The sequence below is a fragment of the Sceloporus undulatus genome, chromosome 4, assembly GCF_019175285.1.
Source record: "Sceloporus undulatus isolate JIND9_A2432 ecotype Alabama chromosome 4, SceUnd_v1.1, whole genome shotgun sequence".
In the NCBI taxonomy this organism is placed as follows: Eukaryota; Metazoa; Chordata; class Lepidosauria; order Squamata; family Phrynosomatidae; genus Sceloporus; species Sceloporus undulatus.
In genome coordinates this window covers 37,117,681-37,135,323 of record NC_056525.1, presented here as the reverse complement: position 1 = coordinate 37,135,323, position 17,643 = coordinate 37,117,681, and the positions used below count along the sequence as shown (strand labels likewise).

At 40.0% G+C, this 17,643-nt stretch overlaps 2 protein-coding genes across 7 annotated transcripts in view; both read left to right on the top strand.

Moving 5' to 3' along the window:
• IFT52 (intraflagellar transport 52) overlaps positions 1–17,643 on the top strand; it is a 264,845-nt gene that overhangs the window by 95,205 nt on the left and 151,997 nt on the right. The window lies entirely within an intron of this gene.
• Positions 15,315–17,643, top strand: part of L3MBTL1 (L3MBTL histone methyl-lysine binding protein 1) — a 51,995-nt gene continuing 49,666 nt past the window's right edge. For all 5 annotated transcript variants that reach the window (XR_006103574.1, XM_042463959.1, XM_042463958.1 and 2 more), the window contains exon 1: positions 15,315–15,380. Coding sequence is in view for 4 of the 5 variants with exons in the window: in XM_042463959.1 (XP_042319893.1) it covers positions 15,319–15,380 (62 nt within the window). In the remaining variant the exon portion in view is untranslated. The remainder of the gene's footprint in view (positions 15,381–17,643) is intronic.

The following is a 17,643-nucleotide window of genomic DNA, read 5'->3' as shown; positions in this document are numbered from 1 at the left end:
GGGTGAGGCCGGTATGGATGCTAGGTCTTCGGTCAACCCCTAGCAAGTGACAGGGGCGTATTAAAGGCCCATCTATAATGCGCTCAAGTTTCCATTCTAATGAGAAAATACAGGAATGAGCATCCTTTGCTTTCTTTCAGATACTGAGGAGAAAGTGCGTCCCAATTTTGATGAGAATGGTTGGTGCTGTTGTGATGGGAGAATTAAGATACTGTACTTTTTCACTCTGTGCTTTCAGAAAGAAAGAAAAAATAGCAGAAAGCTTCAGGATTGTTCCACACCATCTCCACTTCCTCAGCAGATGCAGCTATCTTTGTGAAGCAGCTGTCCTACATTTCCTCTGGCAGTTCTTTCCTTTGCCTGATTGTAGGAGGTCAGCTGCTGCCAAAATAAAGGAGGTATTGCTGCATTAAAAAGATAACCACAATGACTGGAAGGAATGGGTTGCCACTGGGACTTTTCTTCTCCACTTTGTATCTTTTCTTTCTGTTCCCAGAATCCAGGGCAAGGGAACCATACACAAGTCCCAGGAGTCACGGTTGTTCATGTGCCGATGACTGTTGTGAAGACCAATGGATGGGAGACACAAATACACCCTATAAATCAAGGGTGGGGATTCTGCAGCCCGTCGGATGTTGGACTGCAACTTCCCTCAGGCCTTGCCAGCATTGGCGCTAGGGAGGGATGTGGAGAATTGTGATTCAACAATATTTTAAATGCTGCACAATCCCACCTCTTCTAAATTCCACACATTTTCCTCATTAAAGGAGTAATATGCTCACTTGTACTTTCAGGGAAAACGCAACACTTTCTGTTGCCTGTAGTAGTGCATTCAATGGAAAATTCACACATACACACCCGCCGCCATTCTGCATACAATATCCACCTGAGCTTGATTCTTACAGGATGACTGGGGGGGGGGGGGGGGGACCTGTTTTGCCAGTGTGGTGTACTTGGTTCAGGCGGGGGTGGGGGGGGGGGGGGGGGTTCTTGGGGTCTGGACCCCCCCTTCCGTTAGATAAAATGAATGGTGTGTGCTGCTGCGCCGCTGCACCCAAGCCCCATTATAATGGTGGCACTTAGTCTGGACCCTCCCCTTCCCAAAAACCTGGCTACGTCCCTGTTTCAGTGTTGGACTAGGACACTGGGAGACCAGGGTTCAAATCCTTGCTCAGCCTTGGAAGCCCACTGGATGACCTTGGGCCAGTCACACACACTCAGCCTCAGAAAGCAAGTGCAAACCCCCTCTGAACAAATCTTGCCAAGTAAACCCCACAATAGGGTTGCCTTAGGGTCACCATGAGTCAGAAACAACTTGAAGGTACACAACAACAACTACTACTACCACCATCACACCTTGGGAGAGTGAGATCGCTTAGGAAGCACAGAACATACCATGGAACATTCATAGGCTGTCTTCCAGCACCTGTCTGTTGCCTCCTGACCATCTTATTTTGTCTAATTGTAGGGCTGCTCCTAGGTACCTCATGGTCAAACACTGCAGACAGGTAGATATTAATGTGGAATAAGCAGAAATGAAAACAATTACAGTTCTTATACCACCCTTCATTTAAAAATATCAGACCTGCATTACTTTTAGAATATTTCTTTGCTTAAATATAATGCTTTATTTTTCTAGACTCATGTTTTAAAACTGCATCTCAAAACACTTGTAGTCTAGCTTAATGCCAGGGCTGCACTTCAGACAATACATGAGAGGCAGGCCACATATATCCTATAATATTCAATTTTAATTAATTCAGCTGTTTTTAAGAACACATTAATTGTTTATGATAGGTTGGTGTCCTTTTAAAGATTGAATGACAGTTTCCACTGTCAGCCCACTGATCCCTCATGAATGATTCGTAAGTTATGCTACATACAAACGGTAAAAGTCTAGAGTCTAGAGTTCAGTTATTTAAAGTACAGAGATTAGAAAAGTTACTTTTTTGACTACAACTCTCAACCATGATTTGCATTTTTTGAAATATAGTCCAAAAAAGTATTTTGAAATTCTTTGTTCTCAACTCCACATGATATCACATTATATAATTGTGAAGCTGAGCAACTAAAAATGTTTTCTTGGCCCCAAGGAGAATACAATTCTTGTATTTTTCTTTTCAGGGAACAGTATAGTCTTTGGATTTTTTAATTTTGTTTTTTGTAATACTATACTCTGTTAGATAATTAATTATTAATAACACCAAGTTGCAGAATTTTAAAATTATTCCACACACAAACCAAATATTAAGGTAGTGTCTGTGTCTTATATCTCCAACAAAGTACAGTAGTATGATACATCTTACTCAATTTATGGGAAAAGAGCTACCATTGGCAAACTGATCTGTAATCACCAGCTCAGAGTTGCACTTTGAGGACATAGAACTTTTTAAAAAGCCATGAGACAAACTTGACCCTCTTTCATTGTCAAAAATACATAAATAAGAAAGCCAATTTCTATGCATTAAAAAACAAATCACTCTCTTCAAGGTCACATGACAATTTTTGAATTTTTCTTGTGGGGAAGTGTGAACACTGGATATGCATCAGTCATTAATATAGGTGGAGAGGTACAAGCAGCTGCTTTAGAAGTTCTTTCAAAATATGAAAAGGGTCCATTAATCTATTTCATATCAATTTTACATCCTTTGTTTAGCTCTTCTGTGTATATAACATCTGGACCTACCTCAGTCTTTTCCTGTTTATTTGGATCATGTTCGCTTGCACTGCCCAGTGATGTAGAGTATTTGTGTTGGAAGGGCATATTAAAAAATAAGTAAGCTCTGTTACTTGCACTAGTTGTTGTGTGCCTTCAAATCCATTCTGATTTATGGTAACCCTAAGATGAACCGATCATGGTGTTTTCTAGGGCTGAGAGTGTGTGGCTCACCCAAGTTTCCATGGTCAATCAGAGAATCAAAGCCTGATCTCAAGAGTTCTAAGGCACTGCAGGCTAGTGGACAAACACAATCTTGTTACTACTCAGGCCTTGCTCAAGAGAGTCCATTAACAACTTTTTGAAATAATACATTCCAAGTAAGCAGTGCTAAACTACAGAACTATGTTACATACAGGAGAAAGAGGGAAAGAAGATGGCTCCATACCTTAGGTGAGAGTTTTATGGGGGTCTGGTGATCTGAAGTGGGAGCAGAACCTGGTAGGTGTGTTGCAGGACCATGGAAAAAGTTACATTAAGCACAAAAACTATTAAAACATCTATTGTAGCCAAGTTCTCCCAGGAATAATAAAGGCTGTACGCAATGTGTCTTATCCACAGTCGCATGGGAATATCTACACTGAACCCATGGAGGGAATTTCTGAAAGATATCAACCACTTCACATCCCAACAATACATATGTGAAATTGAAAGAGGTTTTTGCCCCAAGTGCATCGTTTTACACTTAAACATACAAGTTTCACATTTTCTTTTGAGAGTGGTATGTGTCAAATCCTTTTATCTTGTAACACGTTACCTCCACCGCTTTTGCTTTTGCAACAATGTAAAGGAGGAGTTTTATTGCTTTATTGAAACATACCTGCCACTAGACAAAATGATAACAACCTTCCTTCAACTGTTGAGCTTCCCCTACCTTAAAATAGCGCTGGAATCTTTGAACTGGATTCAAATGAGCCAACTGAACCTGAACACAAGTTGCAATAAAACCACTTTGAAGCTAGTAAAACAAGGGCTTTTTCTGTGTTACTGAATGTTATTCTTATGATTGTCCTTCTGATTGGCAATTGTGAGAGACTTGTGAATTTGCTGCAGTACCTATAACTCTGGGTTATATCAGAACACCTTTGAACATTCCAAATAAAAGGTTTGGAGGGAAAGTATTTAAGGTTTTGATCCTCATACCCAAAGGCTTTGTCCAAAGTAGAAAGAGAAGGATTGTTTCTGAATACATTCTATTCCCAAAGTGGGAGAGTGCATACCTCCTATCTTTTTATGAGACTCAAACCTGAAGAGAGGCAATGCATAAATCACTTGATTTAGCAATTGTAGGAATCTCTGAAATGGTAATCAATGGCTAAAAGCTGTTTTAAAACCATTTGTGGGGAAAACTGTGATTTTGTTGTAGGATTTGGACTACCAACTGTAATTCAACAAGATTACACTACCTAAAATTGAAGGCTGCTGTTACAATCTACTCTGCAAAACTGTTTAGAAGGTATAGACAGCAAAAACAAAGCAAAACAAAGCAGCAATTCAGCAAAAACACATTAAATGTGGGTCTTTGCTGGCGCAGTTCCTCTAAGGCACAGTTCAAAGTGTACCTTTTGATTTATTTCCTAAACGTATTCTTTCACAGCCAGAGCTGGCTCCAGGATGCAGTGGACTCATGGCAGGACAGCCAGCACAGTATAGTGATTTGAGTGTTGGACTAGGATTCCAGTAGACCAGGGTTCAAATCCTGACCCAGCCAAGGAAACGCAGTGGGTGATCTTGGGCAAGTCACATACTTTGAGCGTTAGAGGAAGACAATGGCAAACCTCTGAATGAATCTTGCCAAGAAAACTCTAGGATAGAGTTGTCACAAGTCAGAGTCAACCTGAAGCTACATAGCAATAACAACAAACAACATGGCAATGTTAATATTTTTTTTACACAGATGTGACCATAACATAACTTGTGGGTAGACTTTGGCAAGCTATTTTCTAAAAATTTGGAAATCCCCAAAAGGGATTTTTTCTTAATGTTTTAGTGCATAGTGATGTTGTTTGTTTGTTTGCCTTCAAGTCATTTCCAACTTACAGTGAGCCTAAGGCAAACCTATCATGAGGTTTTCTTGGCAGGATTTGTTCAGAGGGGGTTTGCTATTGCCATCCTCTGAGGCTGAGAGAATGTAACTTTCCAAAGGTCACCCAGTGAATTTCATATTGTTACTTGTTACTTTTTAGATCCTTTTTTGGGTACAAAATCCATCTAAAAACTTAGAAATTGTTTTAAAATCTGAAAAGAAAGACCATAACATTGTTCCTGATAAAACATCTTTAGTCTCTACAAAATAACAGAATAACAAGTAAAGGAACTCCATCTGATTTATGGAGAATCTGTGGCAAATGGGAATATGCTGTGTTGAACAGGGGCAGAGTTTAGTGGAAATGTGCATGCTTTGCACACAAAGAGTCCCAGGTTTCTTCTATTCCTGACATCTCTAGGTGTGGCTGGAAGAATCCTGATTGAAACCTTCAATAACACGACTAGATACTGTAGAAAATACTTAGCTAGAGGCATATTTTCTTACTTGAGATAAAGTATCCTATATCTTTATCCATACTGTTATAGTGCCAAACCTTGTAAATGTAGGAAAACACATCCTTCTTTGTACTAAATAATGGTTTGCATGACTAACAAACATCATTTATGTCCATCTGTCCACAGAAGGTAACACACAGAGAGACACACACACAATCTTGGTTGTTTCACTACAAATCTGTCGCTTATAATTTTAACAAGTCTTTCCTATAATTAATTCTAAGCAATTATTATGAGAATAAAATTGCTTCTGGAAGTGGCAAAGTATGCAGCAAGTGTGAATGTGAGATGTTTTAATTTTTTTAAAAAAAAAATGCTGTGTTTTTCCATTATTGAAATACATGAATAAAAAGAACAAACATTAATAGGTGTGTTTGCTTTTTTAGAAAGAAGAGAATTAGACAATATTAATCAAATAGAAAATGACTGTTCAGAACTAAACTTAGTTAAAAACTACCAGACTGTATTTTGATTGCTTTTTAAAAAATCATATCATTCTTGATGCCTGTTGCAATACATTTGGCTACAGAGTAAGAGAGTTGGAGGTGTCTCCACCCATTGTCCACTTGTTCTGGGAGGACTTTTGGTTGTTGCATGCAAAATGATCATAAAAAGTGATTTATGATGGCATAAAACAGACATATGATATCATCATTACTGAACAGGATGCCAGCCCAGTGGGGGACACCTATGTAGCCAAAAGTAGGCTATTGAAAAAAAGACCAAGTTAGTGAGCATGCTTAAGGAACCCTGAGGATCTGCAGAATAAACACCCCTGGAAGAGGGATCTATAAGGGCAAAAACAGTAATAATCCTCAAACTCCCAAGTGACCTCTAAGTATATTCAGTCAGTGGCCACAGAGTGCTGAGTGTCTGGTGGAGAAGAAGTATGGAAAACTGAAGTTATGGAGAGGCCATGGAATGGAGCATCCTGAAAGAAGGCATCACTGGCTGGCAAAATGACTGAAAAGGCATACTTTCTGCACTGCAGTACTTTATTGTAGGTCCCCTGAAACTGCTCTTTAAACACTAAATTAACATATGCTTAGTGACATTTTCCCACCCTTACTTGAAAACAATGAAAACAATGTGATAAACTCCCATGATTGATACCACAGAGTTACAAAAAATTCTAAATACTCTACCCATTTTTCCTTATCCCGTAACATAGGAAGGGTATATACTGCAGAATGAAAGCAGTTTGATATCACTTTAACTGTCATGATGACATCCTGTGGACTCCTGGTAGTTGTAGTTTGGCAAGGGACTCAGCCTGGTTTGTCAGAGTGCTTTGGTGCTTCTCTAAAGTACAAAGCCCAGAATTCAGTAGGACAGATTCATGGCAGTTAAGATGGTGTCAAACTGCTTTAATTCTTCAGTGTGTCAACAGCCCTCATCAGTGTTGTGATTTGCCAAGTTAAAGGGCAGGAATGTTCAATTCACTATCTCTAGAGATTCACCAAAGTTGAAACCAGGGCATCCCCCTACTTTGTATTCTGCTCTTCTTTTAAAATTCTCCCACCTCCATCTCCATATTTTGTTTTGTTTTAAACACTGGTTTTAAAAAGAAGTAGGTGTAGGTTGGCTGTGTAGGTTGCATCTGATCTACCCTCTTGGATGAAGAGGACTGCAAAAGTTAAAGAAACATGGGTCCTGATTTATATCTCTAAGTGTTAGGGGTATCTGACCACAACGTAGAACTGTACATACATTTAACTGCACAGTTGTTATAGCAACCAAAGTCCTATACCAATGCAATCAAATTCCAAAATAATGTGATGTGATTAAAAATTGACGTTGTAGTCCTGTAGAACAAGTGTATTGTGTCGTTATGGAAACTGGAGCAGTTAAAACTGCACATGTATATATTTAAAGCTGAGGGAAAACATACCAGAGCAAGGAGTGATGAAGAGAGAGTGGACAGAGATTTTTGTTCTCTTGCATTGTGGGGAACAATAACAAGTAATAGCTTAAGATTGCCAAACTGTATCTCCTTTATGGTATATTTTATCATCTCAGTCATTCTCTTTATTTTTAAAAAACACAATACCCATTACATGGGAAACCTATGATTAGATCTCTGAGTGTTTTAAAGCATCTGCCAGGGGTTGTATTTTAACTGGAGCAGTGAGCTAATGGAGGGGGAGTTTAACTCATTCCCATCATGCTATTTTCCCAAGCTAAATTAATCCCACCTTCACTGCTGTTTGCCTTTCTCTTAGGAAAAACACAGAGACTGAGGCAAAATCAGCAACTTGAGGGTCATAATTTAAGTTAGGAATGGTTTAAAGCACTTTTTCCCCCAGCAGTGTTATTAGACTGTCCAAATTGTGCATCACTAAAATGTGCATTGCTTTGCATATGTTAAGTTATATGCATAGATAAAAATGTAGATAACATTATTGTAATTTAAATACAAATACAGAGCATCTCATCATTGTGAGGAAGACAGTAGCTGCTAGGACACTGGCTAACCTACTTGGCTGATATCAGGTGCCAGCTGTTGATGGGCAATTTCATGGCCTTGTTTTCTACTGTTGTCGGGTGAAACAAAGGCCCCTTTTCCCCTTCTTATGGTTCTTTACCTGTAAACTTGGCTTGAACTGGACAGCCCTTCCAATAGAAATCTGTTCTCTATAAAATAATCTGTTTCTCTGACCAAGTTCAGCAACTCTGCAGCTGCTTTTATGTATCAAAAACACTGGGAGATCCAAACATGACATTTCTGTGCAAGGCATATTTAAGCCCTTTGTTTACCACCTGGCAATCCCATGCTCCCAAGAGCTGTGGTTTTTAAGTTGCTCTCTTCCATGTCAATTAGTCTGCAGAAAAGAAAAGAAAAGACCCCCCCCCCTGAAAACCTGAATATGATTCCTCTGTGTTGCAGGAGATGTCTGGATGTTCTAGGGACTCATACATGGGGATTCCTGGGATATTTGGCAAGTTAGTTGTTCTTTCCTGTTGCCTCTGTTTTTGTTCCATATTGTAGGTTAATACTGGCAGATATTACACAAAGAGCCTTCAGAAAAAAATGTCTGCCATTTTTTACCTTCTCATTTCGAAACACATTATATGCTTTAGATGCTCATTCAAGTTTCAGAAACAGATCTATAATAATTTTCATTCTTTGAGTTTAGCTGTTAGTTGAGAAAGAGCAACAGCACAAGTTTTGGTACAACCTTTCTTCTCTATAGCTTCACTGGCATTTACCTTTTATTTGTTAAAGTCCAAGCCCATTTAAAATTAATCTAAAAACAGTCTATTTCTTGGGGCTGTTTGTAATTCCCCTTCTATTCTTTTGGACAAATCTCAAGCCCCCCCAAATAATCTTCACCAAGGACCCAAAACATCAGGTCTCCTGGCTGTCTCCATCTGTCTTTCAGCATTTTTATCTCCAGTGAATGTGGCAAGGTCTGAAGAACAACCTTGTTCATAAATTAACATGGTGGTTGCTGATTAGCAAGCCAATTTAATCAAGAGAAAGTAGGTGCTTTTGACATGCCTTGTGATTTAAATTAATGACTGAAGTTCATTAAGTCACAGATGCTACAGTGACAAGTCAAAACAACTAACCATCCCTTCCTATCGGTCATTTCCGTTTCTATCTACATGCACACAAGCAGATTCTTCAATTCAGCAAGCACAAAATTTAATATTATTATTTTACTCTTGCTGTGACCCTCTACTTAGGGAAGCTTGTTCCCTATCAGAGCTTTGAAAAGTCATTTAGGGAGTTCCAGGATCCTCCAGCAGCATTGTCATTTTGGAAGTTCTATCCCAAAAGGAATTTTTTCAAACTCTTCAAATAAGTAGCCATGTTAGTCTCTTGCAGCATAAAAAGAGGGGAAGTGAGAGTGAGGAGGAAAAGGAATGTAGCAAAAACCTTTAAAACTAACTGATTTTTATTCTTACATGAGCTTTCAGGGATATAAACTCCCTTCTTCGGATGCTTAGAGTGATAAAAATGCTCAGGTATAAAGTGTATATACATCGTTGTGGGAGTGGGATGGAATGTAATAAGATCCAGAAGGCTGCAAATCACAACCCTTGTTCTCAGAGGTGTGGACTCAAGTCAGCTGACTCAGAATCAAGTCACTTCAGTTGTTGTGGGAATCTTGAAGGCTGGACTTTCTCTCACTAAGTCCACCAGCTTGACAGAACAGAGTTGACAAAAGGACCTATGATGCTGAGAATCCAAAGTTTATTTGCTGGCAAAGTCCTCAGTGGAATTCAAATTCCAAAACAAACTGAGGCCCCGAATAAAAGAAAATGGCTGCCCTTATAGTAATTCAAACAAAAAGGTCCCTAACATACATTCTATTGGCTGGTTCAAAGTTTAAACATACAAAACTTTCTTGCAATCAGAGCAAGGAAACATGAATATACTAACATACACTTAAGGCATATTTGGAATATTCCATCACCCTTATCACCCATGTGTTACTTTCTCTTTCAAGGATGCTATCCTTGATTATTATTACTTTCAGAGCGGGCCAGGTACCTTGATGAGCCTTCAAAGGTCATCTTGGCCTGTTACAGACTGCCAAAATAAAGCTGCTTCGGGTCTCTTTGCAGGTATGCTATTTAAATGACGCATGGGTCCTAAGAGTCCAGAGGTTGTGCCAAAGCCACACTCCATTCCTAAGCACCGGAGTGCAGCTTTGGTGCAGCTTCCGGATTCTTAGGATGCATACATCATTTAAACAGCATACCTCCAAAGAGACCCGAAGCAGCTTTATTTTGGCAGTCTGTAACAGGCCTTCGTCTCTAAACATTCTTCTGCAAATCCTTTTCAGCATTCTCTTCCTTTACAAGGCCTCAACTAAAAAATCTTACTTTTTTGTATCCACTGTGCAACCATTTTCTACAAATCTATTGTGGGGATATTAATCTTAAAATCCATCCATCTCACAGTGACTTGGTAATAAATGATACACAGATTCAACTCAACTCGACAAGTGAATATTTTTAGCTAGCGAGTTGCTGCCATTGTTCACTTTAATCAGCAGGCAAGATCTGGCCCCAGGCCACAGGGTGCATTTCTTAGAGGAACAGCAAATGTGTTAGGCAACAAGATTGAGGTAGAAGGCTCCTTCCAAAGCCTTTGAAAAGCTTTAGAAGGATCTTTCAAAGTACAGCAGGGACAGGCTACCAAGCAGACCTCTAACCCTGCCTCATGCCCATGGCCTAGCACATTTGCTGTTCCCCTCTGAGAAATGTGCATCACCTCCTTGTTTTCTGTTAAAGAAAAACTACAAAAACAATGTGGGAAGCTTCTGAATCAGTTTGGATCATTCTCTATCGTTTGCTTGAAAGGAAGGGAGGCAACTCCATTTTAAACCAATATGATAGCATATATGAATAACACAAGGGTTGCAATGAATTGAACAGATTCATGAACCCAAAACAAAATGAGTGTGAATGCCCCCAAAGGTGTTTTCCAGACTTGAGACTTGACTTGAAAGTACTTTGCAAGGACTTGAGACTTGAATGTAGAGATTTGAGACTTGGCTTGAGTCTTGGATTAAAAGACCTGAATACACCACTGCTTGCCTTAAATTTTCAAATGACTGTGTGGAGAGATACAAGTTTCAGATCTTTACAGTGATCAGTCAGTGTTGGTGTATGAAAGCAATAAAGCTGCTTACCAAAAGCATTTATCTCTCTCTGAAGGTACATATATAAGCAAGTCACATAAGTGACACCTTCTTCAATATAACATAATTTTAAACTATGGCTGTATCTACACTGCAGAATTAATGCAGTTTGACACTGCTTTAACTGCCATGGCTTAATGCTATAGAATTCTGAGATTAGAACTTTTTAAAGATATTTAGCCTTCTCTGTCAGAGTCTGCTGCCACAACAAACCAAATCACAGGATTCCAAAGGATGGAGCCATGACAGTTAAAGTGGTATCAAACTGCATTAATTCTGCAGTATGGCAACAACCTATAGATGTTTTAACTGCTGCAAGTCTCCTGGGGAAAAGGCAGGGTAATGATGAGAAGAAGAATAGGAAGAGGAAGAGGAAGAAGGCGGAGGAGGAGAAAAGAAAGAAAGAAAGAAAGAAAGGCTTGCTTGGAGGTGTTGTGCAAGTTTTATATATCTCTGCGTTTTTACTGTTTGAAACCCATCACCTTTTTCTTTTCTTTTTTTCTTTGGTCTATACTGTCTTTTCTCTTTGCCATCAGAGGAGTCATCCCCATCTCTGGTACTCCTCTTCCAGATTTTCTTTTCTTTCTTCTCAGATGCAGTGTACAACTACACTAAACATTTTGAACTTGTGTTTTTCATTTTGGAAAGGATGCTTGTGTCACTTTCTCTGTACATGTTACTTTAGCAGTTTATGTGCATATCTGTGCCTTCAGGTTTGTTGTTGACTTTACAGCGACCCCGTAAATTTCATAAGATTTTCTTAGGCGAAGAATACTCAAGAGGTGGTTTTGCCAGCTCATTATTCTGAAATATAGCCCACAGCTATGGACCTTATCACATGGGAAAATGAGGGCGAAATCAGGGACTTAAACAGCAGTTATCCTGTGCAAAACATGATTTAGCAATTAGGATTTTCACACACCTAGCTATTAAACAGGCAATAAACAGGCAATAAACAGCAACAAATCATTTTGGGGATTTCCCCATGAATGATTTGTTGCTGTTTATTGCCTGTTTAATAGTGATGCTGTGTGAAAATCTTAATTGTGACATCACGTTTTCCATGGGATAATCACTGTTTAAGCCCCCAATTTTGCCCAATTTCCTCCTTGTGATAAGGTCCTATTTTTAATTCATAAAAAACAAGCTACAGCACCTGATATTTGTTGGCAGTTTCCCATTTAAGTATTAACCACAGCTGGTCCTGCTTAGCTTCCAAGGTGTGGTATCTTTAAGATATTTATGCCATCATTTTTTAGACTTTAAATTAAATGCCCATTACAACTCACTTCCACCTTATTCTGCAGTTTTTCAAAACCTGCAAAAACATTTGATACACTCTTTCAGCCAAAAATTTGGTTGCAAAATTCAAAGGTGTCCAAAATCCAGCATTTAGGGTTTTAATGGTGCAAGAGCCTAAAATCATATTTGAAAAGGGATGGTTAACAATTCTGCACCTATGTTGTAGAGGCCAACTTGCAATGACACAAAGAGCAAGCTTTTTTCTCTTTGCTCCTTCAGCAGAAGATGGAAAACTGGCCAGAGGGACTAGCAAATCCCAAAATGTGACCATGCCTCTTCTGAGTGTGTCAGTTTGGAGGTAGGCAAGGAAGTATGCCAGCAAGTGAAGGCATCTCTTACTCTTTCCAGGTGCCACAGCAGGGAGAATTGTTGGGCTCACAATGCTGGCAAGAGATGTTAGCAGAGTGAAAATAATGGGAACTGTAGTTTCGTGAGACATTTAGCCTTCTCTGTCAGATAGCTTTGGTGCCACAATAAACTACAATTCTCAGAATTCCATATCATGGAGCCATGCCAGTTAAAATGGTGTCAAACTGGATTATTTCTGCAGTGTGGATGCAGCCCCAGAGATTTTTCCCAAATCGGGCAAAGTGAGGAATGTTCAGATAATATTTCTTGTCATGGAATACATCGCTAAGAGCCTTCTGACGGAGACCATATTTAAGACAGAATTTTCTGTTCCTGGAGTGAAACTGGGGTTTATACAATGAAAACTGTTGCTGGTGTTGGATTTTGAAAATGAGAAACAATACCCATTCAAAAGATGGTAGGAAAACAACTCTGGTTGCTTTGCAAATACTGAATCTTTCATTCCTATTTACACCATAACAGATCCTAGTTTTTCAGCAGTTCAAAACCCATCCCAATAAATCCCACAGAGGTTTCTAGAAGTCTTCTAGCCTGCATCCACAGTGCAGAAATACAGTTGGCCCTCCATATCTATGGATTTTTTATTTATGGATTCAACCATCCACAGCTTGAAAATATTCCAGAAATATTTAGATTCCAAAAAGGAAATGTTGGTTTTGCTGTTTGATATAAAGATCACAATTTTACTATGCCATAGTGAGACTTGAGCATTCATGGATTTTGTTATCCATGGGGGTCCTGGAACCAAATCCCAGTGGATATCAAGGGCCCACTGTAATCTGGTTTGACATCACTTTAACTGCCACGGCTCAGTGCTATGGAATTCTGGGAATTGTACTTTGTTACAGCACCAGAACTCTCTGAAAGAGGGGGCTAAATGTCTGACAAAGCAACAGTTCCCAGAATTCCATAGCACTGAGCCATAGCAGTTGAAGTGGTGTCAGGCCAGATAATTTCTGCAGTGTGGATGCAGACATGTAATGGGTGGCCAAATCTGTAAAACCCATATGGCAGAATTTTGGCCAGTAGGATAGAGATGTGATAAAAATGCATGCTATTAAGGGACCACATCATTTTTTTAGTGGAACGATGCAAATAACTTCACTCACGCATTTGTTATTCATACTATGGAACCACATCTCTGCATGTTCTGCTCAAACATGCAAGCTTTTGAATAAACATGGAGTTGATGATGGGAATGTATTCAAAACACATTCAAGGCATGCAGAATTTAATCCTGGGTCTATTCAACTTGGTCATTAACACTGCTGACAATGTGAATTAAAAAAAAAACACTTGGGGAAAACCCAGTATCGATTATCCTGGGTTAAGTGGGTTTTTTTCACAGTCCCCCTAAAAAACAGGTGCATTTGGGATGCATGTGAACAACAAAGATTCAACCCAGATTCATCCTGGATATTTTACCATCTGAATAACCCCTCAGAAAGAAGGTTTGGCTTGCACTTTCCAAGGGTAAAGCTCTTCAATAAACCAGGCTACACCAGTGTGGGGTTGGCCATGTTCTGTTCAGAGGAGATGGAACTGGGAATTCATGGTAGAGGAGAAAAAATCACCCCCTCCAAAATAATAATAGTCATCTAGGGGTTTTTTTAGTTCATCTTCTCTCCCTTACGCCCTTCAATCCCTCCCTTTCCCTCCACCTCCACGCAGGTAAAATGTACCACCTGTGTGTGAGGGTTACCCATCATAAATCTAAACATCTTGCAAGAGTGCATTATGCATTTGATTGCAGGAAAAAAATATGCATGCACATTCAAGCAGGGAAATCCCTGTTTCTAATACAATATGTAGTATAATATACAGTATAATCCTTGTCTGAACCAATCATGGCAAGAAAACTCCATGATAGCTTTGCCTTAGCCATAAGTCGGGAACAACAACAACAAATAACACATAGTATCATATATCCTATAATGGTTCAGTTGTTGTTTAAATGGGGAGGGGGCTTGAGGGTTATAGAAGCAAAAGCAGAGGGAGCTTGCCAAGAGAGAGGGAGGGAAGGAGAAAATGGGTTTCTTGTTGGTTTAATAATATATTTATATAAGAAAGGGGAAATGCAGTGTGGAGAATAGAGAGCTCCTCATCCTCCCCTGCTCCCTTCTCCTGTATATTAAATATGCTTTGCTTGTCAAGTTCCTCCCTTTTCAATCCCTCCCTCCCAGCTGAAAAACATACCAGCTGTGCATGAGGGTTACACATTACAAAATTTGCACATCTTGCAAGGGTGCATTATGCATTTGGTTGTGGGGGGGGGGTTATGCATGCACAACGCACAGTCAGGATTCCAAGATATAGTCATGTTACATCTGGAAAATCAGTATTATGCAAAAGGATCTTGTAGTGCCATTCAAGAAGGGAAACCCATACTTATCCTATAATAGATTGCATAGTATCAAATCCTCCCAGGATACCCCAGGACCTGAAGGCACACACCAACACAGAAATGGATCATCTCATTTGATAGTTCATCTGTTGTTCAGATGGGGATGGGGAGGGTTTATGGGTGCAAAAGCAAAAGGGAAAGCAAAGAGAGATGCTGCCAAGCAATGGAAGGAAGGAGAAAGAGATGGTTGGTTGATATATTGACAGAAGAATAGGGATTGCAGAGTGGAGAACCAAGGGTTCCTCATCCTGGCTCTTCAATTTGCTTGGCTTGACAATTTGGGTGCTTTTTTTTTTCTCTGCAGGGAGGGGAGCCCCTCCTCCTGAATGCGCAGGCGCAGAGCATCCCGCAGGCTCAGCATCCAGGGACCAGAGACTGATGGTTGTAGGTAAGGAATCAGCGAGAAGAAAGTCATTGAGAAAACCTTTTTAAAATCATCGCTGGGGAAAGGCTCCACCAAAGACCTTTCTTCCCTTTGGCATGCCATGTCTTGCTTTGGAAGGTTGCCTGGGATTGCTCTCTCTATACAGTATTTGTAATTTTATTTATTCTTTGCAAGTGGCAGTGCCAGCATTTGAGAGGAAGGGGGCAGTGAGTGGGTGTTTCCTTTGAAATGAAATAAAATAAATCCGAGAAGGGAAACCAGGCGTCCTTTCCCTTTGCTGGTTTTGAGAGAGGGAGAGAGAGAGAGAAGAGAGAGAAAGGGGGGGGAATCTCTGAAGGCATAAAGGAAGGGAAAAAAGGGAGGAGGATGGCTGGAAGGAGGAAAAGCCCACTGCTGTGGAGTGAAGCTGGCAGAAAAGGCAGAGGGAGAAGAGAGGCGTACAATGTATCTCTGCAAGGGGGGGAAAGGAAAGGGAAAGGGAAAGGGGGGGGACGACAAACTTCTCCTTTGTGTGCTACATGGCTCTTTCTCTTTCGATCAAGGGGAGATCTGTTTGTGCAAGAGAAGAAAAAGAGGCAGAATTCGCCATTTTGGCTGGTTTGGTGTGTGTGTTTTTTTAAAAACCCCCTTAAAAAAGTAAAATTTGGCTGCAAGATTTGGTGGTGCCCCACCAAACCGACATTCCCAGAATTCCATAGTATTGAGCCATGGCAGTCCCAGTGGTGTCAAACCGGATTGTTTCTGCAGTGCAATGGATGCAACCTTGGTGGCTTGGCTGGGATTTACTAGTTGCCTGTCGAACAGAGCTTTGCCTGTGTGTGTGTGTGTGTGTGTGTACATTAAAAAAAGAAAGAGCATCCCTTCCACCTCATTCTGGAAGATTTTTGTTTCTGATGCATGGAAGTGACTCTTTGCAAAGAACCACTCTCTGCAAGCCAGAGGGGCTTCATGGTGGAGATGTCCAAAACGTGGCAATAGGCTGGCTCTTGAGATGATAAAGGATGAGATGGTGCTGTTTACTTTGTTGAGAAAGTCTTCTGCCAAGTTTTGTCCCTGGTTTCTTAATTTTGAGAACAGTGTTTGCCTTCTATCCTATTCTCTCTAGCGTAGGGACCCATTTTGTCCAGCTGCTCCACAAGGATGCTGTTCTGAACATGGATGCTGGTTCCTTTCTCCATCTCTTGCAATAATAGAACCTTTCAACATTTCTGCCTGCTGCCTTCTACTGCCTAAACTACCCTTTTGAGTAGTTTGCCCCCATGTCATTTGGATTGCCAAGGAATGTGAGTCAGGATTCCATGTAAAAGGTGTTGCATGTTTGGGTGAAGTTGGATTAGTGTCAAAGAAACAGTGTGAGGTGCGATCATCTTGCTGTTTGTGAAAATCAAGGGGAGAATTCTGCCTTTTGGAGGATGGGTTGCTTACTCTTCTGGTGCTGAACAAACTGCTAGCTTCTTTTTCGTTACTGCTCCAGAGATCAGCCCCAAACTTGCCAAATGCTGTTAATGTGCAAATTGCTAAAGCTTAACATCAGAACCTACTTAATATTAATAGAGAGATCTGTGCCACCAGGTGCGGGTGGGGAGACTAGAAACAGGGGGAAACTAAAAAAACAGATAAGGAAAGCTCATTTTAAACCCTACCTAACCTAATTCAAATTCAGCATTTTGATGAGAATGTTATATGGAATGGGGGAGGATTAATAAATTTGGGCATTGCCAGACACTTCGCAGTCTATGTAACACAAAAGAGCTGCCAGATTTTAAGTATATATTTTTAAAAGGCCATTATTTAAAAATAACAAGAATTGACCACTTTGGCCCATAGGGTTGGTATTTTTCATCTGTCTCTCTTTATATGCCCTCGGTGCATAAGTAACTAACGAACAGAAATGACAGTGATGATTGTTTAATAGCTGGGAATTGTGTTTTAAATTATGTAATAAAACCGGCATAAATCACAAGACAGACTATAGTCCTTGGTTAGGCTATTTAATTGCAGTGACATTTAAAGGCATTTTATGAGCCTACAACATGCTACACCAGTCTTGGGAAATGGTATAAATTGAAATCGTGGACGAAATTGTAATTTTGTTGCTGTTTACTGGACTATAACATTAGTAGTATTTTTCTAATGCTGAGCGCACCTTTGGACAAGCTGTACTAATGGGCAGGTGCTGTCAAATCTGTTTTCAAGGGCAAAGTCGTTCTATTTATTTCTTAGGCCTTTTTAATTGATATATTTATACAGATGAGTGGATGGTGAC